This window comes from Dama dama, chromosome 12 (genome assembly GCF_033118175.1).
Source record: "Dama dama isolate Ldn47 chromosome 12, ASM3311817v1, whole genome shotgun sequence".
In the NCBI taxonomy this organism is placed as follows: domain Eukaryota; kingdom Metazoa; phylum Chordata; class Mammalia; order Artiodactyla; family Cervidae; genus Dama; species Dama dama.
Window position 1 is genome coordinate 96,500,861 of NC_083692.1, and position 25,742 is coordinate 96,526,602.

The window sequence follows — 25,742 nt, forward strand, 5'->3', positions numbered from 1 at the left end:
TATATACAATGATACTTTTTTTAAAAAGGAAAGAAATATATAGATATAAGGAAATATTGGAAGAATATAGGAGAAACTAATAAAAATAGTCACTAGTAGGAGGCCATGGGGGTAACAGGATGAATGGGGAAGACAAGGATGGCAGTAACACTTTTCAATATCAATATTTTCAAAATTTACCATTCCAAAAAAGTAAATTAAAAATGTATAAACATGCAAAAATGTGTACATACACACATTTTTATTCCTGTAAGCAATCCTATGTGCCTTTCCCCAGTGGCCACCTTCACTCTCCTCCCACTTAGCTGAGGGAAGGAGCTGAAACCTAAATCTCTTAACCCTGGTGCTGACTGTCTGTGATGGGGGAGGAAGATGTTGACAAGGCTTTGCAGGATTCTCTCCACCAGCCTTCTTTCCTTCCCTGTTTCTTTCCGCATTCCCTGCCTTCCTTCTGTTCTTTTTGTTGATGGAGTTCATTAGCTCAGGGTGAGCACAGTCAGGCTCTTCCACCTACTTTCCAGCCTTGAGAACCCCTGTGATGAATCTGGAGCACTTCTCCATCTCTGGATCATGTGGTGATGGGAAAAGCAGATCTCCAGCACAGAAAAATTTCCTGCATCTTTTCCTCTTGGCTATCTCCTTACTGTCCTCCCCAAATTAGAAGTTTTCAGACACTGTCACTGACTTGCTTCTCGCTGGTCTGCTTCAGGCGGAGGTAGGCAGCAGTGCTTGAAAGGGGAAACAGCACATCATAGATTTCTGGAGTGTTTTGCTCTTTTCTGCCTACCAGCGTTTAAGGAAAATGAGACATAAAATTGTAATTCTTATCCATGGTGTAATTCTTTCCTTTTGTTGTTTGCGCGTGTGCTAAGTCACTTCATTCGTGTCCGACTCTTTGTGACCCCACGGACTGTAGCCCACCAGGCTCCTCTGTCCATGGGATTTTTCATGCAAGAATACTGGAGTGGGTTGCCATTCCCTTCTCCAGAGTATCTTCCTGACCCAGGGGTTGAACTCGTATCTCTTATGTCTCCTACATTCGCAGGCAAGTTCTTTACCATTAGCACCACCTGTTTATTTTGTATTTATTTCAAAAAGTTCGTGATCTAACTTGACACACCGTTTTCCCTAGAGGTTTTTGACACTTCTTAGGAAAATCTGCCATCTTAACTTCACATGCCCTCATCTTCAGTGACTAGTGTATAAGATTAAGTATAAGTTAAGTCGGTTTAAAAACCTATCTTAATGAGTAAGTGAAGATTATTTTAACTGACACTTTAAATAGATTGAATAGTTTAACTTATTTTTAACGCAGGGGAAGCTTCTTTCTGCAATTTTGCATAGTAAAATTTTTTCATGATACAATAACAAAGCAGTAAATCCTAAGCAAGGAGGAGAGTCTGAATTCATTTAGGTTTATTATTTGGGATGTATGTATGTAGCGTTGGAGGGTTGTCATGCCTTGGACTACCGCTGGGTGGCTGGCATGGTGTACTGGGGACCCAAACGTGACGTACAGACAGAATAGATGACAGGTGGTAGCCAGCAATTCCTTCACTGTTCAGGGACGGTGGCAAACCTTTCACTCCTTAAGTACGTTAGAAAGAAAATTCTCTTATTTTTTCTTCCCATGACAGTTTTTCACCAGTTTTGCTGCATGGCTTCTTCTAAACCTGAGTTATTTTGGCATATGTAATACACTTCATGTTACTTAGGTCATTATGAGTAAAACTCTCATTTCTTCTTGAACTCTGGTTTTTGCCCATGAACAATAAATAAAAATGCTTGGAATATAGCCTATGGGCCCATATTTTGAAAACATGGAATTTATATTTATTCTAAGTTTTCTGTCTTTTGATAAAAGAATCCCCCTTGAAACTGCCTATTTTGGGAATTATTAGCAACACTGTGAACATCTGAATATTTATTTAAATTAGATTCACATGGAGTCCCTTTCACAGCTGATCTAATTCTTCCATCTGAATTTAGAATTTTTTAAATAAAAGAACAAGTATAGACTATATATTATTTGTTAATTTCACTGATGAAAACCACAAGGCTGTTTGCAGATTTCATGTCCACACCAGGATACTCATTGCTCCCTAGGGGAATAAGTATGTTTTCTTAAGTGTTCTCAGGATTAGCTGGAAAAAGATATTCCTTACTTTTCACAGTCCTTACTATAGTCTCTCTACCAGCCCCATTATAATGTGGCCTGACTGTAGACAAACAAAAAGACTAAACCAGTGAATCCTGGGCAACGTGTCATTTGACATTTCAGATCTTCTCTTTATTCTGAGTCAGTGGAGCTGCCTGCTAGCCATCTTTAGGATATTTGTATTGTTTTGTATTTGTGTTTGATACAAAAATAAATTTTGAATTTAATATTGGAATATTCTGGTTGTTTAGGTTTTGCACTTTCTAGTCCACACAATAATTTGTTAGAATAAAGAAGTTGGATTTATACTGCATATGATCAGTACCTTTTCACTAAATACCAAAGTAATTTATTTTAATATGGAGGTTTATGGAATGAATATAGTACCATTTAAAATTTCCAAATGCCTCCTATTGTATTAAACTGGACCCTCTTTAACTTAGCCTTGACTACCTGTAGTAGTCCTTGTGAAGCTCAAAGAAGACAAATGATTTCATTTCCCAGTGATCTGTTTGGCACTTCTTTCTTCAAGAACTTTATATTAGAATCCTTTTGAGGTTTTTCAGGTTGAATGAAATTTTCCACTTTTAATGTTTTGATTGAGTTTACAGTATACTTCTGCTTTGTTCTTTCTCCTTTTAGAACGAAATGAAATGCTGAGAAATAAATAAAGCTTCCCTCTTCTGACTCGGATCTTTATAATGGGTATCGGAAAGTCTAAAACGGATCCCTGCCATCTTTCTGTGCCTTGGGGTAAAAGCCAGAGTGTGGATCCTAGTCAAAGCCGTCCCACGCTGGATTCCAAGCAGTCGGAAGACATCTGCCTGCGTGGTGATGCTGTGTGCAGCAGTCCTGCAGAGATGCCAGCAGGGGAGCAGGACGGGGTGGAGGAGAGGCTGGAAGAGGACACGGAAGAAGAGGTGTTCCTCAAATTTGTGATACTGCACGCTGAAGAAGACACAGGCGAAGCCCTCCGAGTCCAGAGTCTGCTGGAAAACGACTTCGGCATCAAACCTGGAATCATCTTTGCCGAGATGCCGTGTGGCAGACAGCATTTACAGAACTTGGATGATGCTGTCAACGGGTCTGCCTGGACTATCTTACTGTTGACCGAAAACTTCTTAAGGGACACCTGGTGTAAGTTTCAGTTCTATTCGTCCCTCATGAACTCCGTTAACAGGCAGCACAAGTACAACTCCGTCATCCCCATGCGGCCCCTGAACAAGCCCCTGCCCCGAGAGAGAACTCCCTTTGCTCTGCGAACCATCAATGCCCTGGAGGAAGAAAGTCGTGGCTTTCCTACCCAGGTGGAAAGGATTTTTCAGGAGTCTGTGTACAGGATACAGCAAGCTATATGGAAAGAGACCAGAAATACGGTACAAAGGCAGTCTGTTGCCTGAGACAGCACACACAACACGAGACAGACTCGTGTTTTGTAAAACAAAACAAAAAGCTTCACTTGCAAAAACAAGTTCCTAGGAGAGGTTTCAGTGAAAGAGAACCTTCCTGTTACAAAACCTGTGGAGCCCAAGAAAGATAAATGTCTGCAGGACAGTCTGTAGAATTGTGGTATTTGATGTTTCCATAAACTGGAAATCATCCGAGTTTGAAGAGCTCTGTTTCCTCTCACAGTTTTCCTGGTTCATGATTACTACAAAGGGTATTTTAAATTCATCTTCCTTATGTTGAACTTGATCAAAAACTTAGAGACATTTAAAAAATGCAATTAATTACCCTTTGATTTTGTTCTCAAAGGACACACAGAAAAAAACAACCTTGAGAGATCTGACCAGCCTGCCTTTCGAGGTACCTGTCGCGAATGTTGTAACGAAGCACTCCCGGTGTCGTCACCCGGACACGGGGACAGCCAGGCTAGCACATTTAGAATGTTGAGTACTGATAAATGTGAAACCCAAAATAGATGCGGCAGTGGTGGGGCCCTTTAAATAATCCAGTCAAATGTCCTTCCCTTTCTGCTGCAGTTGACGGGCAGGCAGAACTGCAGGCAGTTCCCACCACATTTGTTGGTACTGTGATTAGGGACTCTGTGCCTGGTGTGGACATGACCCCTGGAGCCAGAAGCTCTCTATGTTGGTCGTCAGCTATGACCAGGACTTTATCTGAAGAGCTTCTGAAAGGTGTATGTGTCCTCGATCAGATGTTCTCTTTTAAAATCAATAACCTCTCCTCTGCAAGCTGTTAAAAATTCTTATCTCACACAGTGCTTTATCAAGGAAATATTTCTCAGTAGCCTGAGTGTGTGTGTGTGTGTGTAATGTGAGTGTGTGTTGTAGATTACTTTCAGACTTGAAGTGGGAAATGCATTTTATGGTTTCTTGTCCCACAATGATAGCAAATCGGAGGCTCCAAGCAGACCAGTTCCTTTCTTTCACAGCCCTTCTGCCCCAGCTGAGATTGACGGAGAACTATCAAGTGCAGACCACGAATGGGAGAGTGTGAGTCCGTCATGCTGGAATGAGAAAAGCACCCGATAGGGTATCAGAGCACCTGGTTCTTGTCCAGTCTTTTTCACTGAGGAGGAATGTGACCGTGGGCAAGCTACTACCCTCATTCATCTGTGAAAAGAAAAGATTGGATTGATAAATCTGCAAAGGGCATTGTCCTCTTCCAGAATGTGAACAACTAGGAACCAGGAAAGGGAACAAGCAAACAAATGATAGAATTTCATAATATGATTTATAATTTAATAGATGCAGGAGGCTTCATGTATATGCTCACAATGAAAGGCTGTTGTATATGTTTATAGCGTAATTGGCTTCTAATGCTACCCATTATGCTTTTACAGTCACAGAAAAATATTACAATGCATGCTTGCTTAGATTTTTTTTAATTAAAAAATTTTTTTTTTCTAGAGACCTTTGCTGCAGAAACATTCTGCCCTATTTTTCTTTCTCTTTATCCCCACTTCTCCTCCATATCCCCTTGCTAACACTGGGGTTTGCTCACAGCTTTCTGCAGTCCGCCTCTTCACAGTCATGAACCAACATGTTTCATAATCTTGCAAGTAAGTCAGGCCTCCCCCGCTACTAGTACTTATGAAAGATGAGATTCCTCTCATTGCGTGGTGACTTAAAAGCCCCCTCCTGTCATAGTAGCTGACTCCTCACTTCTCGTGTTCAGTTCTAATGATAAGCTTTTTTTTTTGCCATACTGCTTGCTTCCTGTATCTCCAGTTTCGTATACAAATAAAACATTTACTACTCACCCTTGCCTGCCTGCCTGCCAAAGTTGGAGCAATTGATGCTGGATGGTGTTTTTTAAATAAATGTTTTTATTCTTTACCTTGACTAAACTTGATTATTTTCCTGTGTCAGTGAAGATTGTAGAAAAGTGTTTTGAAAAAAGGCATCAATCTGTACTTCTCCACAGATCACCAGGCACAACGTCGTCACTTGATTTGGAGTTGAATACATTGAAAAATGTTAAGTACTGACTAACTGATTATGTTGAAATAAACAATGGTAATAAGGGGTTATCAAAATAACTGAGGATAAAAAGAGGTAAAGCTGTGGCCTTTGTCCTGTGAGTGTGTATATGCATGTACACATGCATAGATTCAGACTTACACACAGGGAAATTGGGTAAAATTTTGCTGCGTGCTGGAGAATATCCATTCTGAGTGTCTGTGGGCCTCACTGCTCAGCCTGGAGCTTCACAGAACCTGAGCTGTGTCTTCTGTGTCAGGATTCTCGGCTGTAAGAGAGAGGAACAGCCAATGCCGTGTGACCTGCACTATAAGGTAAACTTACTAACTTAGCAAGGGGACCCCTAAGGTATGTGCTTCAAAGATGTCATTAAAAACCCAGTTCTTAGATACAGTGGAGTATCATGCCACCTTAAAAAGAAATAAAATTCTGACACATGCTATAACACGGAACCTTGAAAACCCGGTGCTACAGGAAGAAGGACAGAAAAGGACAAGTTTGGTTCCACTTATACGAGGTGCCTAGAGTAGTAAATTCATAGAGAAAAATAGAGGTGACTAGGGGCTGGGGAGAGGGAAAAAACAGGAATCAGGTTTTGTGGGTATAAAGTTTTGTGTTTGGGATGATGAAGTTCTGGAAATGGACAGTGGTGATGGTTGCCCAACATTGCGAGTGTATTTAATGCCACTGAATTGTGTGCTTAAAGTGGTAAATTATATATGCGTTGTACTGCAATAATTTTTTAAAAACCAGGGTCTTTCCATCTTTCTGCTCTGCCATCCTCGGCGTCCCAGCTGAGTTTTCCTTAAGAGTCGTACCATTGCCGCTTATCAGGCACAGACATTGGAGCATCCAGCTGAATCAGATGGTGGGAGTGGTTTCACCCAAGTGAGGAAAAATATTTCTTCATTGCACTGTTGAAAATAGTTTATACATGGTGATAATAAAAAGTCGTCTGACTTCTGATTGGTTTTATTATTATTTTAAAATTTTCTCCGCCTGCATCCAGGGGGACCCTGCCCATCACCTCCTCCCGCCACCACACTGCTGTGGAGCGAGACTGCCTGGGGTTTTGTTTGTTTACTGTGTATCTTTTTAGTTAGTTAATTTATTTTCGCCTGTGCTGGGTCTTCACTGTCCTACACGGGCTTCCTCTAGTTGCAGGGAGCAGGGGCTACTGCCTGGTCGCTTTGGGCTCAGTGCTGTGGCGTCTCTCACAGCACGGGCACTGCCCACAGGCCTCGGTAACTGCTCCGTGTGGGCTCAGCGCTGGCTGCGTGTGGGCGCCAGAGGACAGGCTCGGTAGTTGCACGTGGGCTTAGCTGCCTTGCCGCATGTAGGACCTTCCTGGACTAGGGACTGAACCGGTGTACCCTGCATTGCAAAGTGAACCATCAATGTTTACCATGTATCTTTATTCTCAGTTCTGTGGTATTTGAGTATTTACATTTACAGATACCATTTTACATTTACAGATACCTTTTACAATTTTTTAAAATTTTATATTGAAGTATAGTTGATTTACAACGTTGTGTTAGTTTCGGGTATATAGCAAAGTGATTCAGTTATCCACATACCTAAATTCATTCTTTTTCAGATTCTTTTCCCATATAGGTTATTAGAAAATACGGAGTATACCTCCCTGTGCTGCATCTAACAGGTCCTTGTGGGTTATCTGATTTATGCATAGTGCGTATATATTAATCCCCGCCTCCTAGTTCTCTCCCCCATTCCCCTTTCCTATTTGAAAACAGACCACATTTGTTTTCTATGGCTAGTGAGTCTTTGTTTTGGAAATGAGTTCACTTGTAGTTATTTTTCCAGGCCAGAATGCTCGAGTGGGTAACCGTTGCCTTCTCCAGGGGAATCGTCCCAACCCAGGGATCAAACCCAGGTCTCCTGCATTGCAGGTAGATTCTTTACCAGCTGAGCCACTGGGGAAGCCCTTAGATTCTACAGATAAGCAATATTATATGATATTTATCTTTGTCTGGCTTACTTCATTTGATATGATAATATCTAGACCCGTTCATGTTGCTAGAAATGGTATTTTGTCATTCTTTTTAATGGCTAATATTCCATTGTATAAATGTACCACAACTTCTTTATCTGTTCATCTGTCAATGGACAGCTAGGTTGCTTCCGTGTCTTGGCTATTGTACATAGTGCTGCAATGAACTTTGGGGTTGAATCAGACCTATGTCCTCTACAAATTGTGATCTTCCTGGGTCTTGGTGTTCGCACCAAAAATGAAGACAGTAATGCCTCCCTGGTAGGGTTATTTTGGGGGTTAAATGAAATAATACATGTGAGGTACTCAAATAGTGAGCAATATATGACTTACCATACCACTTCTGTCCTACTAGAACTACTGTGGCCTATACACATTTACTCTGCAACATGGGATGGGGCAGAGGGCAAATATAATTACCCACAACCTTGTTCTTGGAACCCTTGCAACTTGAAAGGTATAGATTTTAAACAAAGAGGAAGCAAGATGCCGGGCCTTATTTCCATGTGCAGTTGTGTTCCCTTCCAGGCTCTGAGCTTTGAGAAGCCTGCCCTGATCAGCAGATGTGTAGATTACAGGTGTGGGTGTGGAGGAGGCTGGGGGCAGGGCCCATGACTAACAAGTTAAGGAGGCTGGACCATAGATTGGGAAAGTAGAGTCTTGATGTGCCAGCTCTGAAGCCAGTTCAGGGGAATGGCCCTGGAGGGGAGGACTTCAGCTGTGTTTTGTTGCTCTTGAGGCTCAGAAGAGGTAGATAAATGTTGCATATATTTGCTTTGGAGCAAGGTAACCCCTTTAACTCAGCCCTCTTTCAGGATTGGCGGGATCATTTTGCCTAGTTTGGGAATACAGGCTGCTTGAAGCTGCTTAGACTGTTTCTCCTGAGAGGAGTACTCATCTGCTATTCAGCTTCCCGTCCTGACTGGCTTTTTGCCCTGAGTTCAGGGTAGCTTGCAGGACTTAATCCCTTCCAGTGCAGGTCAGGGCTGTTTTCCACTTCAGTCCCATGTCCTTTGCTTCTGCAGATCCCAAATTTAAAGCCTTAGTGGAGCCTTGGCGTGGACCCAAACCTCCTGCCAGGACCTCCTCGTATAAGGATGGAGGGAGCTAGTCACAGAGACAATTTCCCTGGGTCCTCTCATCCCGTGCACTCATTTCTAAACCGCAGGCCTGTGCGGCTAGTGAGGTGAGCTTTAGCGTGTCTGCCCTGGGTGTCAGCCCTGAGTCTGAGCCTTTCCGCCTCATCAGTCTTAGGTTACCTGGTCTCCTGTCACCTGATGGGCTATCACTGAACACGACCGTGCCCTCTGTACTCGTGGGAAGGTCTGAAGGGGAGGAGGAAAGTTCAGAGAGCTGCCAGGCCGTAAAAATGACTATTGACATCTTTAAAGCAATGACCAAAAGGAATGAATACAGGAGAACCAGTATTTTTGTCTATGGAACTGATGTTTCTCAGGAGATTCCAAGGAAAAAGAAATGTGTCAGATTTAGAATGTTTAGTGGCTGGATGAAGACAATATTCTTATGTAAATTTGTATTCCAAGTCATACTTGGCAACCCACATTGTCAATTAACACATTAAGTATGAGTTGGAGTAAACAATACTTGGAAGTGCCGTTAATTAATAACTTAAGAGTCTAAAAATGACTTGATGAAACGCTAAGTTAACCTGTGGAGAAAAATAAAAGACACCGGTTCCCCCTCCTCTTTGCCAGTGTCCCAGCTTCCACATGGTTTACTCCATCTTCTGCCCTGGTTCACACCTCCCTCCCTTTCTGGCAGGAGTGAGAATAGTTCTGGGGGAAAAGAGTTCCTTTATTTGGTAGATCATGCCTCCCATCTCTCCAAATAGAGTCAGTTCTGAGTCATTTTACTCTGAGGTGAATAAATAGGAATGCTTTTTTTTTTTAAACAAATAACAGGAACCTGCCTTTAAGCAGTTTCATAGTCTAATTGAAAATACTCCTTCCAGCTTTCCAGTCACCTCCTCAAAAAAACAAGCTTCAACAAGGAAATCTACAAACGAGCTTCTCCCAGGGGATTTCCGCGGTTACACTGGCTGAGACACATTACCAACTTCACAGTTGTTCTAAGTATATTTATAAATAAAAACACTGTCACGCGAATCTAGAGTTATGTTGGGGTGATGGTTGTACAATTTTGCAACTATACTAAAAACTGTTAAATTGTACACCTTAAATGGGTAAATGTTATGATATATAAAATATAGCTCAATAAAGAATGAACAAGCAAAACCCCATAAACTGCAATAACAAAATACTATGATGATTTGGAGTACTATTTGGCAGTTGATAGTGTTGTTGTAAGTGCGCATGTCTTGCGAACCGAGCAATCTCTCTTCTATATTTGTACCCTAGAGAAGCTCCCACAGGTACCCAAAGATTCACATGTGAGAAAGGTGTCTGTTGCAATATCCTTTGAATAGTAAAAAATATATACATATTGGAAATAATCTAAATGTCCCACAGTAGAACACAGAAATATGTGGTGGGAGGTTCATACAATTGAATACTATATTTTATATTTAAACTAAGAGAGCTACAAATATCAACATAGGTACCTCCCAGAAACCTAATGTTGAGGAGGTACAGTAAACTGTAGAATAATATGGACAGTCTAATACCATTTATATAGTTACGAAGTATGAGATGACACTAAATGTAATGGGGATACACATGGATGATGGTTATTTTATTTTCTATGGTCTTGTGTGTGTTTGAATTAGTCAATAATCATTTTTTAAGTTAGCATATACTTATAGTCATGTTAAATGCTAGAGAATTTCCTTCCACCTGCAATGATTTGAGGAATGAAGGGAAAGACTCTACAGGGAAATCAGTGAAATCAATCATATGCTGGTACTAGTAGGTTTCATTTTTTATCATCTACTGTGTCAGGCACTTCCTTTTTTATCTCCAGTGGTCCCCTGTTTCTAAATGGTTGGTTTTACTGTGTCCAATACGAGTTCTGGGAAACTGAAGCTGGAGACATAAGTCATTAGCCAAGATAAGGGGCTGGTAGTTAACGGAGTCTTCAGACTATCACACCGTCTGGCTTCAAGTCTTGGTCATTTTTAGGCTCCATAATGTGACTTCTTAATGGATCTGTCTGTTTTCTGAAGGTGGAGAATCTTAGCAGAGGTCTTTAGTACAAAGAGAAAATCATGACAGTTTCTAAGTAAAAACAAGAAATGACATGGTGAACTGGCCCTATTTTTAGTCTTCTTTGCCTGGTATGAGTAACTCCTGACTGGGAGTCGGGGAATCCATGTCCTAAATCCACTATGCTGCTGTCTGGCTCATGTTTCCAGTCTTCGGTCTCTAGGACAGAAATTTTGTCCTAAGGCTTGCTTTGGACTTTTGCTTTGATTTATTTGCTTGCTTTGCTTGTGCTAGATGTTATATATGTTAAATGAAACACTGCTTTGATTTAGAGGGAAGGAAAAACATGAGAGGGACTTCCATGGCACTCCAGTGGTTAGGACTCTACTTCCACCGCAAGGGGCGCAGGTTTGATTTCTGGTCAGTGAACTAAGATCCTGAAAGCCTTGCTATGTGGCCAATAAAACATAAATAAATTTCCAAAAAGAAAAAAGAGATGGACCCTGTAAGTGGGAATCATATTTGTTTTAGGAAAATTAGTGTCGCAAAGCTCTTGCACACATGTAGCTATGTCTTTTTGTGTGTTCTTTAGAACGAAAAGGTTGTTCAGCAGTGTATGAAACATTGACTAAAGGAGACAAATATAAGACATTCACATATGAGTTTCATAAAGGCCTAGTTCTAACAAAAATTATTTTTGCAATGCTTAGATCATACTATAAAAGTGAAAATCGCAAAGTCATGTCAGACTCTTTGTGACCCCATGGACTATACAGTCCATGGAATTCCCCCTGCCAGAATATTGGAGTGCGTGGCTGTTCCCTTCTCCAGATCTTCCCAATTCAGGGATCAAACCCAGGTCTCCCATATTGCAGGCAGATTCTTCACCATCTGAACCACCAGGGAAGTATAAGAATCCTGGAGTGGGTAGCCTATCCCTTCTCCAGCAGATCTTCTGGACCCAGGAAAATTATTAATACCATGAAATAGAATGCCATACATTTTTTTTTTTTGAGATCATGGCCTATAGAGACAAATTGGTGGTGTTCAGTTATTAAGTTCTGACTCTGTGACACCATGAACTATATATATAGCAGGCTCCTCTCTGCTTAACTGTCCCCCAGAGTTTGCTCAAATTCATGTCCATTGTGTCAGTGATCCTATCTAACCATCTCAGTCTCCACCGCCCTCTTCTTTTGCCTTCAGTCTTTCCAGCATTAGAATCCAATGGTCGGCTGTTCGCATCAGGTGGCCAAAGTATTGGAGCCTCAGCTTCAGCATCAGTCCTTGCAATGAACATACAGGGTTGATTTCCCTTAGGATTGACAGGTTTGGTCTCTTTGTAAATGGAGTCACATTATCTGTGGTCAATACTGGTTCTACTATTTACTCTTGGGTGACTGGGCAAATTAAACTGTCCAGTTGCCTCATTTCTTTGTTTTTATTTTTTGGCTGTGCTTGGTCTTCATTGCTGTGTGCAGGCTTTCTCTAGTTGTGATGAGCAGGACTACTCTCTAGTTGTGGTGCAGGCTTCTCATTGCAGTGGCTTGGGAGACCTGTTGCAGCACATGGGCTCTAGAGTGCCTGGGCTTAGTTGCCTTGTAGCATGTGGGATCTTATCAGACCAGGGATCAAACCCATGTTATCCCCCAGGGATCAAACCATGTGCATTAACAGGTGGATTCTTAGTCGATTCCACCACCAGGGAAATCACGGTTGCCTTATTTTTGTAAAATGAAAATCACAGTAATGACTACATCTTAGATTCGTTGTAAAAGGTAATAAATGGGTTAAATACAGGTAAGGTGCTTCAGAGAGGAGGATAACACTTTCATCCTGACTTTGCCCGCTATTCATGGCTGATGGCTAAGCTATTCAATAAGCGCATAGACCCAGATCTTGACTGTTGCTCTGTTTTTTCCTTTCCAGACATATGGGTTCACTTTCCTTTGTAAGGAACAATCCATCTGCCACTTAAACAAGAACAGATTTATTGCTTTCAACTTAAAAAAAGACATCTGTAAAGTGGAACTCCATCTTTGTGGGCCTCATCTCCTTGCCTCCTCCAGCCCTGCCTTGATGGCTGTCAGACATCCAGTCGCTAGAGGGAAGCCAAAGGAGAGAACTCAGAGGCTGTGCTCTGAAGGGGAGGTGAGGTGAGGACCAGTAGTTAATGACCCTGGGAACTCCATTACTTTGTTTCACTGTGTCTTATGTTATCTGGAGAACCGGAAGCTTCCCAGCCATTCCTTCATTGGTCAGTCTCAGTGTGCACTGCAGTAGCTTTTTCATTTCTCTCTTCAAGCAAGGAGACGAAAGTGAGGGCAGTTTGAGGCCTGACTGTGGCAATTTGAGCCACTGGGGAAGTTCCGGCGTTGGTTAGTGTTCTGCGACATGGTTGGTGTGACAGCCGCTCAGTCGTGTCCGACTCTTTGAGATGTCATGGCTGTAGCCCACCAGGCTCCTCTGCCCATGGGGTTTTCCAGGCAAGAATACTGGAGTGGGTTGCCATTTCCTTCTCCAGGAGATCTTCCCAAACCAGGGATCAACTCAGGTCTCCTGCACTGCAAGTGGATTCTTTACTGTCTGAGCTATCGGGGAAGCCCTAATGTATAATATGATAATATAATTAACACTGCTTTATATTATATATGAAGCCCTATGGTTGGTGTGGGGAGTAGATAATTCAGACTGCCTGACAGTTGAGGTCTTTGGGAAACAACAGGTCCTGGTTACTGACCTTTTGCTAAGATGTTTCCTTTATTTTTCTTGGGACTAACTCATTAGGACCCAAGCTGTTTTCTGTGATTATAACAACCTACTCAAATTTAGAAATTTAATGTAGTTCTATTTAATTTTTAGGATAGTATGTTCAAATGCTTAAAAATTCAGAAGTTTCCATGAAGCAGTCCAGTTTCCATTTTCAAAGTCAATATTACCAGCTCACTGTGTTCTTTTCCAGAGATACTTGATACATATGCAATCAATAACACATGTGCATATGTAAATGATTTTATGTCTATCTATCCATACCCAGTAATCGATCTATCTGAGTAGTCATCCCATTTCAATACATGGGGAGCTTTCTCCTTTTATTCTTCTTTTTGACTGTCTTAATATTTCATTGCTTCAATGTATCATCTATTTTAACCAGCCCCTGTTGATGGACTTTTACATTGTTTTCAATCTTTGCATTACAGTGTTCCTATATAAACAAACTTCTATGTGTATGAAATTTCGTACAAGTGTGAATGACTATATCAGTAAGGTAAAAGACTAGTAGACTTGCTGAGTTAATAAAAATATGCATATGGACTTTGGTAGATTTTGTACTGTCAAAGTGCTTTTCACAAAGGTTGCATCAATTTATACTACCACTGTTTTCCTAGACTTTACTAAGAAAATGTCACTAAATGCATTCATCTTTGCCAATCTAATAAGTAAAAAATAGCATCTAAAAAAAATAGTATCTTATCCAGGTATAAATTGGCATTTTTCAAAAAGTGAGGATGAACATCTTTTCATAGGTCTAAGACAGAGGATGAGATGGTTGGATGGCATCACCGACTCAATGGACATGAATTTGGCTAAACTCTGGGAGTTGGTGATGGACAGGGAGACCTGGCGAGCTCCGGTCCTCGGGGGTCACAAGGTCAGACACGACTGAGCAACTGAACTGAACTAAACTGAAGAGCCTTTGGTGTTCCCTTCTCTGTGGACTAAGTGTACACCTTTCCTCAAGTTTCTATTGAGTTATTGTTCTTTTCACATGGATTTAATAGGAGATCTTCATCTGTGGGATACATTAGCCATTGTCTGTGACTTAAGCTGCAAATATTTTTCTGAATGTTGGTTTTTACTTTGCTTGTTTTTTCCCATGGATATATTTTTTATTCGAAAGTAACAGAATTTATCATTATCTTTTATCTGGTCTTTTTTCTCTTTTTTTATGCTTAGGATGGATTCCCCATGTGAAGATTATTAAAGATTATACTCTGGTTTCTTCTAATACTTCTCTGGTTTTGTTGTTTACATTACAATCTTTGACCACTACAGAATTTATTTTGGTGTAAAGTATGAGATGTTGGTGTAATTACCTTTTTTTTCTAGCTGCTCTAGCATGTTTTTGTGATAATCTATCTTTCCCCAATAGTTTTAAATTCACCTTTATCATATATTAAGTGTTCATGTATGTATTTTGGGTCTATCCATGGACTTAATACTATTTCCTATTAATCTGTGACTCTGTTCATGCATACTTATCATACTTTTTATGGTAATGTTTTGTTTTATTTTACATATATGACATTGTATACAACATTCTGTAGCTTACTTTTTTCATTCAATATTTTGCTTTTCACAGATAGCTAGTGGGAACCTGCTGTATAGCACAGGGAGCTCAGCTCGAGCTCAGACCTAGATGGATGGGATGGAGGTGGTGGCAGGAGGGAAGTCCAAAAGGGAGGGGACATGTGCAAACATATAGCTGATTCACTTCATTGTACAGCAGAAATTAACACACAATTGTAAAGCAATTATACCCCAACTAAAAAAGTACATGGTTCCAAGATCTATTCACGTTGATCCATGTAAACCTAGTTCATTGATTTTTCACTGGTAAACAGTATTCTTCACCGTATCAGTTCAGCCAGTTCAGTCGCTCACTCCTGTCCGACTCTTTGCGACCCCATGAATCACAGCACGCCAGGCCTCCCTGTCCATCACAAACTCCCGGAGTTTACTCAAACTCATGCCCATCGAGTCAGTGATGCCATCCAGCCATCTCATCGTCTGTCGTCCCCTTCTCCTTCTGCCCCCAATCCCTCCCAGCATCAGGGTCTTTTCCAATGAGTCAGTTCTTTGCATGAGATGGCCAAAACACTGGAGTTTCAGCTTCAGCATCAGTCCTTCCAATGAACACCCAGGACTGATCTCCTTTAGGGTGGACTGGTTGAATCTCCTTGCAGTCCCAGGGACTCTCAAGAGTCTTCTCCAACACCACAGTTCAAAAGCATCAATTCTTCAGCACTCAGCTTTCTTCACAGTCCCACTCTCACATCCACACATGACCACTGGAAAAACCATAGCCTTGACTAGATGGACCTTTGTTGGCAAAGTAATGTCTCTGCTTTTTAATATGCTATCTAGGTTTGGTCATAACTTTCCTTCCAAGGAGTAAGCGTCTTTTAATTTCATGGCTGCAATCACCATCTGCAGTGATTTTGGAGCCCAAAAAAATAAAGTCTGACACTGTTTCCACTGTTTCCCCATCTATTTCCCATGAAGTGATGGGACCAGATGCCATGATCTTAGTTTTCTGAATGTTGAGCTTTAAGCCAACTTTTTCACTCTCCTCTTTCACTTTCATCAAGAGTCTCTTTAGTTCCTCTTCACTTTCTTCCATAAGGGTGGTGTCATCTGCCTATCTGAGGTTATTGATATTTCTCCCACAATCTTGATTTCAGCTTGTGCTTCCTCCAGTCCAGTGTTTCTCATGATGTACTCTGCATATAAGTTAAATAAGCAGGGTGACAATATATAGCCTTGGCGTACTCCTTTTCCTATTTGGGACCAGTCTGTTGTTCCATGTCCAGTTCTAACTGTTGCTTCCTGACCTGCATATAGGTTTCTCAAGAGGCAGGTCAGGTGATCTGGTATGCCCATCCCTTTCAGAATTTTCCACAGTTTATTGTGATCCACACAGTCAAAGGGTTTGGCATAGTCAATAAAGCAGAAATAGATGTTTTTCTGGAACTCTCTTGCTCTTTTGATGATCCAGCAGATGTTGTAAGCATACTTATACTATACTGTATTTATCAAATGCATTAGTTGATGTGAATTTGCACGGTTGAGTTTCTGGCTAATAGGGAATCTCTGCAGTGCTTGCCTGTACTCAGGGAATAGGCAGCATTCTAGGTGAGTATAATGAGAAAGAAGTGTCAGTTTGTCCTTACCACCATCCATATCTGACATGATAGCAAAGTGTCCAGTCACTTAATGGGTCAAGTTAAATACCTCCTGAATCTGACATCACAGTAAGTGGCACAGAGGAAACTTTGTCTAGGCTAAGACTCCTAAAGCGGTAACTGAAAGGATTGCCATCTCTCTTTGAGAAAGAACATACAGAGGAATAAAGAAAGAAGCACACCCACTCTGACTAGAATGAAGATTCAACACAAAATAATTCTCCCCTGAATAGTAATGTCAGGAAGTTGCATTTTCATTTCTGAGCCTCTAGAAATGGATCAGGAAGTTTCTACAATATTTTCAAAGATATTTGAAGTTAACCTGGGATGGCAGAGTATAGCAAAGTCCGCTTCTGTAGCCATTATCCTCTGCCTCCTTGAACTTGAAGCACCTAAATGCTCATTAGCTAGTGTCTGACTTGGTGGGAAGGAGAAATCAGGAAGAGAAGAAAGAAGCCTCCTTGTTGGATAATTGGGTGTCATTCTCCAGGATCTTGTCTCAAGTCGATGAAGGCCAGCTGCAGCGTGTCCTCCTGGAACCCAGACACTGGGTCAGATCTGGTCAACTGTCCACATTCTCTGACATCCAAGTTGAACTGCTGTAATGCTTCCAAGGTGAGCTGTCTTACTTCAGCTTCCAGCAAAAGTTGCATCCAAGAAGTGGCTAAATGCTTGCAAACTGACATACATGCAGTCTGGGTCACCTTTCCAGGAAGGTGTGTGAACACAGCAAAGGTGCTATGTAGAAAGGCAATGCCGTCTACTAGGTAATCACTTGTTTTGCTGCCCAATCTCCTGTCATCCAGGCATAGCCAGCCAGCTGTGGAAACTGGTCAATTTCCTGGTTTAAGTTGGTATAAATCTCTTCTTCAGCTGCATGTCTGGCAACCTTAAAAGACATGGTGCCATACAGCTTGGTAGTGTGGACTGTCCCTGGAAGCACATTAGTGATATTGGTGATAAATTCTTCAAAGTACTTACAGGATTTCTCCAGGTGTATTGTATTGATAATAATCTGGACAAGCTCAGTAAGTCCAATATTCTTCCTTGTAATGATATTCTGCAGAGAGCTGTTTAGAGTCCTAGTCAGCTACAGGTCTATAGATTTACGAATCATATCATCAACTTCAGCTGAGCTCAGATGAAGATCTGAAAACTTCAGACAGGTGTAGATAAATTCTTTAATTTGATTGTACACTTTTGGCACAAATTCAAAAAATGGAAATTTTTGGAAATGGCTGCTTTTCCAGCTCTGTATCTTGGAATGGGAATTGTCCTACCATCTTTTTATACATCTCAGGAATGTAGTTGTCAGAATCAAGTATGTTTCTGAAAATACCCGACCACTTCTTTAGCAAAGTTTAACTATACTGGTCTGTGATTTCTGGCAACATGTCAAAAAACTGACTTACAGGAAAACCATACAGCTGAAGTGTCAACAAAAAGTATAGTAAGGTTCTTCAAATCTAACATGAGGTTTGGATCAGAGCAGTAAGACAAGTGAGTACGGAGTGCTGCAGTGGTTTTTGAAAGTGCCATTTCCCACAGTTCACCAATGTGGGCTCTATTTACTAAGTCCTGCATTGTATGTAAAATGCGATCTTCACAAAAGAAAAAAAAGCCGACAATTTGATTAGAATACTTCCTGTAGCCATCTAAAGTTTCACGCATGTTAGACAGAGGCTGGAGCACCAAACAAGCCTGTTTTTGCCTCTGTTTTCGGTAGTAGTTCTCAGTAGTTTCCCAGGCCCCCAGGACAGAATATGTGTAGACACTGATAAACAGGAGAGAAATCAGCCAAATCTTGGGTCCCAGGTACCTCTTCATCATCTTCCTCATCTTCAACATCCAGAATTCCTGAATCCTGTTCAGACTTGGGGCTAGTGCTTTCTATCTCTGTATCAAAAAACTGTAGATGCTTCTTTCTTAGATTTTCCTATTCTGAGTTGTTGCAAGATGATGTTATCCAGGTTTCTTTTTTGTTGAGCTTGCTTCATGGCAGTCTCTCAAATTTTGTCTGAATGTTGCAAATGCTCTCCAGAAAGTCTTTGAGATCAAACATAGACACATCCTTAATTTCTTCTCAAGGCTTGGGGATATTGTCTACCCTCACCTTGCAGAATCGACAGTGGCTTACTTGAGGCAGACAGGTATGTTCTACCTATGTTCCAGAGTTTTCAGTTCAGGATAATGCCTTTTAGTTTTCATCTGGTCCCTCAGTTTGCTATACATCTCCAGGACTAGAAGACACAAAATTAATTTATCAACAGTGGCAGAAATATTTCTCTGTTGTAGTTGACACTGCTTCAGCTCTTCCATTGCTATTACCAGTTCCTTTCCCTCATGTTGTAGTTTTCTATTAGTATCCGTCACTTGATGTTTGAGTTCCTGGGCTGCTGCTTTCACTTTCAGCAATTCTATTTTGGAGTCCACAAAGCCCTAACAAATGAAAGTTGCACAATTTCTCGGTCATGATTGCAGATGCGAGTTTCAAGCTTCTCCATGAATGGTCCATGTTCTTTACCATCATTGACAGACCTGAGTGTGGGCAGGATGCGGGCCGTGTGGGTGCTCCGGATCTCTCTCTCTCTGTTTTTATTTTTGGCTTCACAGTGGTTTAACATGAACAGAGTTGAATATGACATTGTCTGACAGAAGAATGAACATTTTGCTGAATAAAAGCCTCGAGTCAGGATATATACACAGCAGAAATGGGGCCTCAAGGCTCTCAGCACTTGTGCACAATGAAAGAAGGAATCTTTAAAAACAAATAGTCAGGAACAGAATAGAAAGCCCAGAGATAAATCCACGAACCTATGGACACCTTATCTTTGACAAAGGAGGCAAGGATATACAATGGAAAAAAGACAACCTCTTTAACAAGTGGTGCTGGGAAAACTGGTCAACCACTTGTAAAAGAATGAAACTAGAACACTTTCTAACACCGTACACAAAAATAAACTCAAAATGGATTAAAGATCTAAATGTAAGACCAGAAACTATAAAACTCCTAGAGGAGAACATAGGCAAAACACTCTCCGACATAAATCACAGCAAGATCCTCTGACCCACCTCCAAGAATATTGGAAATAAAAGCAAAACTAAACAAATGGGACCTAATGAAACTTAAAAGCTTTTGCACTACAAAGGAAACTATAAGTAAGGTGAAAAGACAGCCCTCAGATTGGGAGAAAATAATAGCAAATGAAGAAACAGACAAAGGATTAATCTCAAAAATATACAAGCAACTCCTGCAGCTCAATTCCAGAAAAATAAATGACCCAATCAAAAAATGGGCCAAAGAACTAAACAGACATTTCTCCAAAGAAGACATACAGATGGCTAACAAACACATGAAAAGATGCTCAACATCACTCATTATTAGAGAAATGCAAATCAAAACCACAATGAGGTACCATTACACGCCAGTCAGGATGGCTGCTATCCAAAAGTCTACAAGCAATAAATGCTGGAGAGGGTGTGGAGAAAAGGGAACCCTCTTACACTGTTGGTGGGAATGCAAACTAGTACAGCCTCTATGGAAAACAGTGTGGAGATTTCTTAAAAAACTGGAAATAGAACTGCCATATGACCCAGCAATCCCACTTCTGGGCATACACACTGAGGAAACCAGATCTGAAAGAGACACGTGCACCCCAATGTTCATCGCAGCACTGTTTATAATAGCCAGGACATGGAAGCAACCTAGATGCCCATCAGCAGATGAATGGATAAGGAAGCTGTGGTACATATACACCATGGAATATTACTCAGCCATTAAAAAGAATTCATTTGAACCAGTCCTAATGAGATGGATGAAGCTGGAGCCCCTTATACAGAGTGAAGTAAGCCAGAAAGATAAAGAACATTACAGCATACTGACACATGTATATGGAATTTAGAAAGGTGGTAACGATAACCCTATATGCAGAACAGAAAAAGAGACACAGAAATACAGAACAGACTTTTGGACTCTGTGGGAGAATGTGAGGGTGGGATATTTCAAAAGAACAGCATGTATACTATCTATGGTGAAACAGATCACCAGCCCAGGTGGGATGCATGAGACAAGTGCTCCAGCCTGGTGCACTGGGAGGACCCGGGGGAATCGGGTGGAGAGGGAGGTGGGAGGGGGGATCGGGATGGGGAATACGTGTAAATCTATGGCTGATTCATATCAATGTATGACAAAACCCACTGAAATGTTGTGAAGTGATTGGCCTCCAACTAATAAAAAAAAAAATAAAAATAAAAAAAGGCCTATTTAAAAATAGGAATCCTTCTGCTAAATACAAAAAAAAAAAAAAAAAATAGTCAATAACAGAGGATACAGATGAAAAAGGCAGCACCACCACCAATACTGGAAAGGTGGGAAAGAGAGCAGAGCCTCTCTCTAGGGGCTGCTCAGGCCCAGCAGCCAGAGAGCTGGTTTGTCTCAGGGAGCTTCAACATTTAGACGGACTTAAACCCCATATTAAAATCCAATCCTTAATCTCCCTGTTCAGGGTCTTGTCAGAATCAGTAATCCTTTTCCCCAAGACTATATAAAGAACTCCAATCCTTCCATGATAGGAAGTCTAATAAGCAAAGAGCCCCCACTTTTGACTTAACACCAGAGTTAACCTGCTCCTATCCCACAACTTGGGATAGACATCGGGCCCCAGCAAACCAATGACCACCTCCTAGAGAGAAGCCCAAGAAAGCTGCCAGCCTCAAGAAGCTGCTTCAGACTCTAAGATTTAGGAAATATGCCCAGCAGCTAACCCTAGCTCAACTTCTGGGGAGAATGCTGGGTTTCCATGGGAAACAAGTATAGGCAGCTCAATAACCCTGTGACCAAGCTGGGGAGGGCAGCCACACCTCTTGCCCCTAAGCCCCATTCAACAGCTCGAAGTACTCAGAAGTCAGAATGTGTGGTCTGTTCATGTGTTTCTACCTTGTGACAGCACTAAATAGGAGGGGGTAGGGAGAATGGAAGAAAGAGAGTGGTGATGTCCTTCCCTACCACTGGGAGGTACCTAGAAAATGACCCACTCCCACCCTTCAGGGAGTTAATCTGGCAGTGGTGAGTTTCCCCCAGCCCCCAAGCCACCAAACCTGCAAAGCTAACCCATAAAAGTAGCAAGGGCTTGGGGAGTGAGAGCTTCTGGCGCAGCCCATACAGACTCACCTGCTGGTGAACGAGAAACAGGCAACCAGAGTGGGGCGCCACAAAGGAGGGGCTAGACAACAGGATCTCCCCGACTTTCCTAAGGCTTTCTTCTGATTCTGAAGCAGCCAAGATGATGGACTCAAAAAACCCACACACCTTGTTCCATACAACAAACTGCTTACACTCTAAAATTACTGCCCTGAAAAGCAACAAGGGAGAAAGAATAGCAAAAGAAAACTGGGAAAACGCCTAGAGAAAAGGAGAGTTTCAGGGATCTCTTCCACCTTCCCTAAAGGAAAAAGTTCATGCAGGTAGGAAAGGCAGGGTCTTTCCCTGCTCAGCATTCCTGGTTAAACCTAAGAGTAAGAAAACGACCCTGGACTTGCAGGATCAGGGTGTACCCAAGTGTCCCACCAGCACAAGAACCCCACCCCCCGGTTAGCCTTCTGGTATGGGTAAATGCCCAAGAAATTGCCTTCCAGTCCAATACCCCCATCCACTACCCCACCCCAAGCAGAGGGCATCTGCCTGTGGTTTCCCATCTCTCCTCAGAGAAAAGGATCCTAGTAGAGCGCCCGCGGTATAGTCAAGCACCAAGAGAGACAATGCCAGACAGTCTATCAGGCCAGGGGATGGGCAGACAACTTCAGATCAAAGCGAGAGAGAGGCTTCGTGCAAAAACCAATGTCAGTTCAGCAGGAAAGCAGAGGGCAAGTGGTGAGAGAGGCTCCTACTGGCGCACCTTCCTGGGGACGTAGTTCCTGTCAGTTGCCTCCTCCTGCAGGAACACGTGTAGGCAGCGTTCCTTTCGAGCCAGTGGGTGCCCAGCAGGTTTGTTAATTAACTATTGCAGGCCCTGCCTCCTTTCTTCAATAAAGGACTCCTCAAAGACCCCTTCATCTCCTCGGAAAGGGAGCTGCCGCTTCGGGGCTTTCCCAGGGAGTGGTGGTACTGCAATCCTACTGTCTCGCTCCAGCTCATTTTTTAGCCACTCAGAGTCACTGTAGCGTCGTCGTACACGGGACTGCTTCAGTCTGAAGGAGTCCTGCCGTTTGTCCGCAAGCGAACCTCACAGGCGGTGAGGCGCGCGGCCTAGGTCCACCGTCTGTGGGTAAAGATGGCGGCCGCCAGGCAGTTACTCGGAGGCGTCGGTCAGGTCCTGCGGACCTTTGTCACTCTCCGTTTTAAGAATTTTCTTTTCCTGTACTATCATATTTCATATGAGTATAAAATACCAATTTTTACCATATTATTAAATCATGTGTATATTACTTCAAAAATCCTTTTATTACTTTTATTAGGACTGCCTTACAATATGGCTTAGTTTACAAAGATTTGATATCTTTTTTTGAAGTATTCCTGGTTTACAATGGTTAGTTTCTTGCATACTGCAGCAAAGTGATTTAGATACATATATATATTCCTTTTCAGACTCTTTTCCATTGAGAGTTTCGGGTTAGTAAGTACACACTATTACTATATATAAAATAGATAAGCAACAAGGACTACTGTATAGCATGGGATATTATATTTAATATCTTATAATAACCTCTGAGATAGTATATTTAATATCTTAAGATATAGTATATAGTTATATAATAAACATAATTACTATAATTACTAATTAATTCTAGTATAATTGTTATATATAGTATATTAGTATATACTATATATCAATAGTACAACTATGTAAGAATTACATAATTACTATATAACTAATAATTAAAATATAATTAAATTATATAATGAAATATAATTGAATTATAGTAAATGTTATATATGACTATTATAGAATTAATAATTGTTAATAATTGCATATAGTTACATATAACAACTATCTAGTGCTTATGTAATATATTGAGATATTAAATGTAGTCTCCCGTGCTCTATAGGGGCCCTCGCTGCTTCTCTGCTTTATGCACAGTCATGTGTGTCTGTTAGCCCCAAACTCGCAATTCATGCCTCCATTCCCCCTCCTCTGGCAACCATAAGTTTGTTTTCTTTGTGCATCTGTTTCCATTTTGTAAATAAGTTTATTTGTATCATTTTTTTTAGATTCCGTGATACCACATGATACTTGTCTTTCTCTAATTTATTTCACTTAGTATGATAAAAAGATATAGTATCTTGAAGATAAAGATCTCAGACGTGTGTCTTCCTGTCTAGCAATATCTTATGCCAAAGAGTAACATGGGTACCATTCTGGGAGCTTTTAACAAAAAATGTCAAGCTTTTGGATGCATTATGTGCCAAGGATTTAAAGTGGGCCTTGTATAAGTGCACCAATAATTTCTACTTTAGGACTTGGACAGGCATCTTGATTCTCTGTGTTATGGTTATGTCTCTAAAATTAATACTAAGCATTTTAAATTTAAATACATATAAAGAACCTTAAAAATTCATATTCTAGTAATGTTTGAAAACAATAATATAATTAAAGATATGTAGAAATATATATAAGAATGCTTAGTATAGTATTTTTCATAACAACAAAAATTGGAAATAATGTAAATGCATACTGGTGGAGGATTGATTAAATTATGGTAACCTTTATCTTAAAATACTATTCAGTGAGTCAAAATTTTTCTTTTCATAAATATTTATTACCATAAATATTCTAGTTATAATTTTAATGTAAAAGCAAAAGTTTAATTAGTATGTTTCTAATATGTTTTTAAAAGTTGAATGTATTCTTTGAAAAAAGACAAAAAGTCAGTAAACCAAAATGTTAGCATTCGCCATCTACAGAGTTGGATTGTATTTAATTTTATTTTTTCTTTGTGTTTTGTTGTATTTCTCATTTTCTGTAAGAAGCAGTATTATTTTATAGTAATTAATTCTTAATGAAATCCTTAACAATGAGCTTTCATAACAAGGTTGTGGTGGAAGAGCAGGCATAGGAGGTGTATCAGTAGTTGAAAAATGTTTTCTGAAATCCAGAACAGCATATATAAATGCTGAATGATCCTCCACTTTATTTATGGCATATTTGCCTTTCTGAAGGGCACTGCGAGTTTGCAAAGTCCTGGAATCATGGTTCCTTTATTGAATAGCTGATATATAAAAACATAGCTTCAAAAATGGTGGCTTGTAGGAAAAAACATGAAAGAAACACAATAGTAAAGTTAGATGTGCAAAATTAGAAAAAAAGGAATCACTGGCTAATTTTATTATTTGCCAGTGGCTTGACTGCACACATTTTGTAAACATAACAACAATAGAGAAATCAACCACTGTTACAGTTTTACTGTCCAAAAAAACAGTCTTAACCATCTGTAAATTAGCAAAAAGAAAAAGAGGCTAATTACATGATTGTGATGTGGATCAAGAGCAGACGAGGACGACAATATGTCTGCTCTGTCTTTACTGCCGCCAAAATGCCTGCTTCCCATTGTGTGTCTCTGTGCTCTCAGGATGAATGTTGTCAACTCTCTGTTGCTATTCTTGTGCTGTTTACTGCCCTCAGACACAAGAGAACAACGTGAAAACTTACTTGAACTCAGTCTTAAGAAGTGAAGATTTCTCTTTTGTTAGGTTCTATTTGAAATATTTATGGAAATGCATTTTCCTTTTATCCCCAAATTCTTTTATTGCTGAGTTTTTGAATGTTTTTTCCTGAATTTTGTAAGAAATTAAATTTATAAGACACATGGATTTTTTTCAGGAGACTTCAGTAACTAACTACTGTGGGCTGAAATTTTGTTGACACATGAGTGTAACTTTTAATCAATGGAAGAGCATCAGGGTTTAAAATGAAAGATTTACAATGGCAACCCTTTGTTTGCGTGGGTAGGGGGGCAGATGGGGAGAATAAAATTTTTCCTTAAAAATGTGTGGTTTTTATTCACTGCTGACCCTTGACCTTCCAACATGAGATATTTATAATC

The 25,742-nt window shown here is 40.7% G+C and overlaps 1 protein-coding gene and 1 pseudogene across 1 annotated transcript in view; one reads left to right on the plus strand and one right to left on the minus strand.

The window, feature by feature from the left end:
- LOC133066779 (TIR domain-containing adapter molecule 2-like) overlaps window positions 1-5,460 on the plus strand; it is a 43,248-nt gene extending 37,788 nt beyond the window's left edge. The window contains exon 4 of the mRNA XM_061158184.1: window positions 2,923-5,460. Within this exon, the coding sequence (XP_061014167.1) occupies window positions 2,923-3,558 (636 nt within the window). The 3' untranslated portion in view covers window positions 3,559-5,460. The remainder of the gene's footprint in view (window positions 1-2,922) is intronic.
- An 11,722-nt stretch (window positions 5,461-17,182) lies between these two features.
- Window positions 17,183-23,068, minus strand: LOC133067132 (exocyst complex component 6B-like; annotated as a pseudogene).
- Window positions 23,069-25,742: the final 2,674 nt, after the last annotated feature.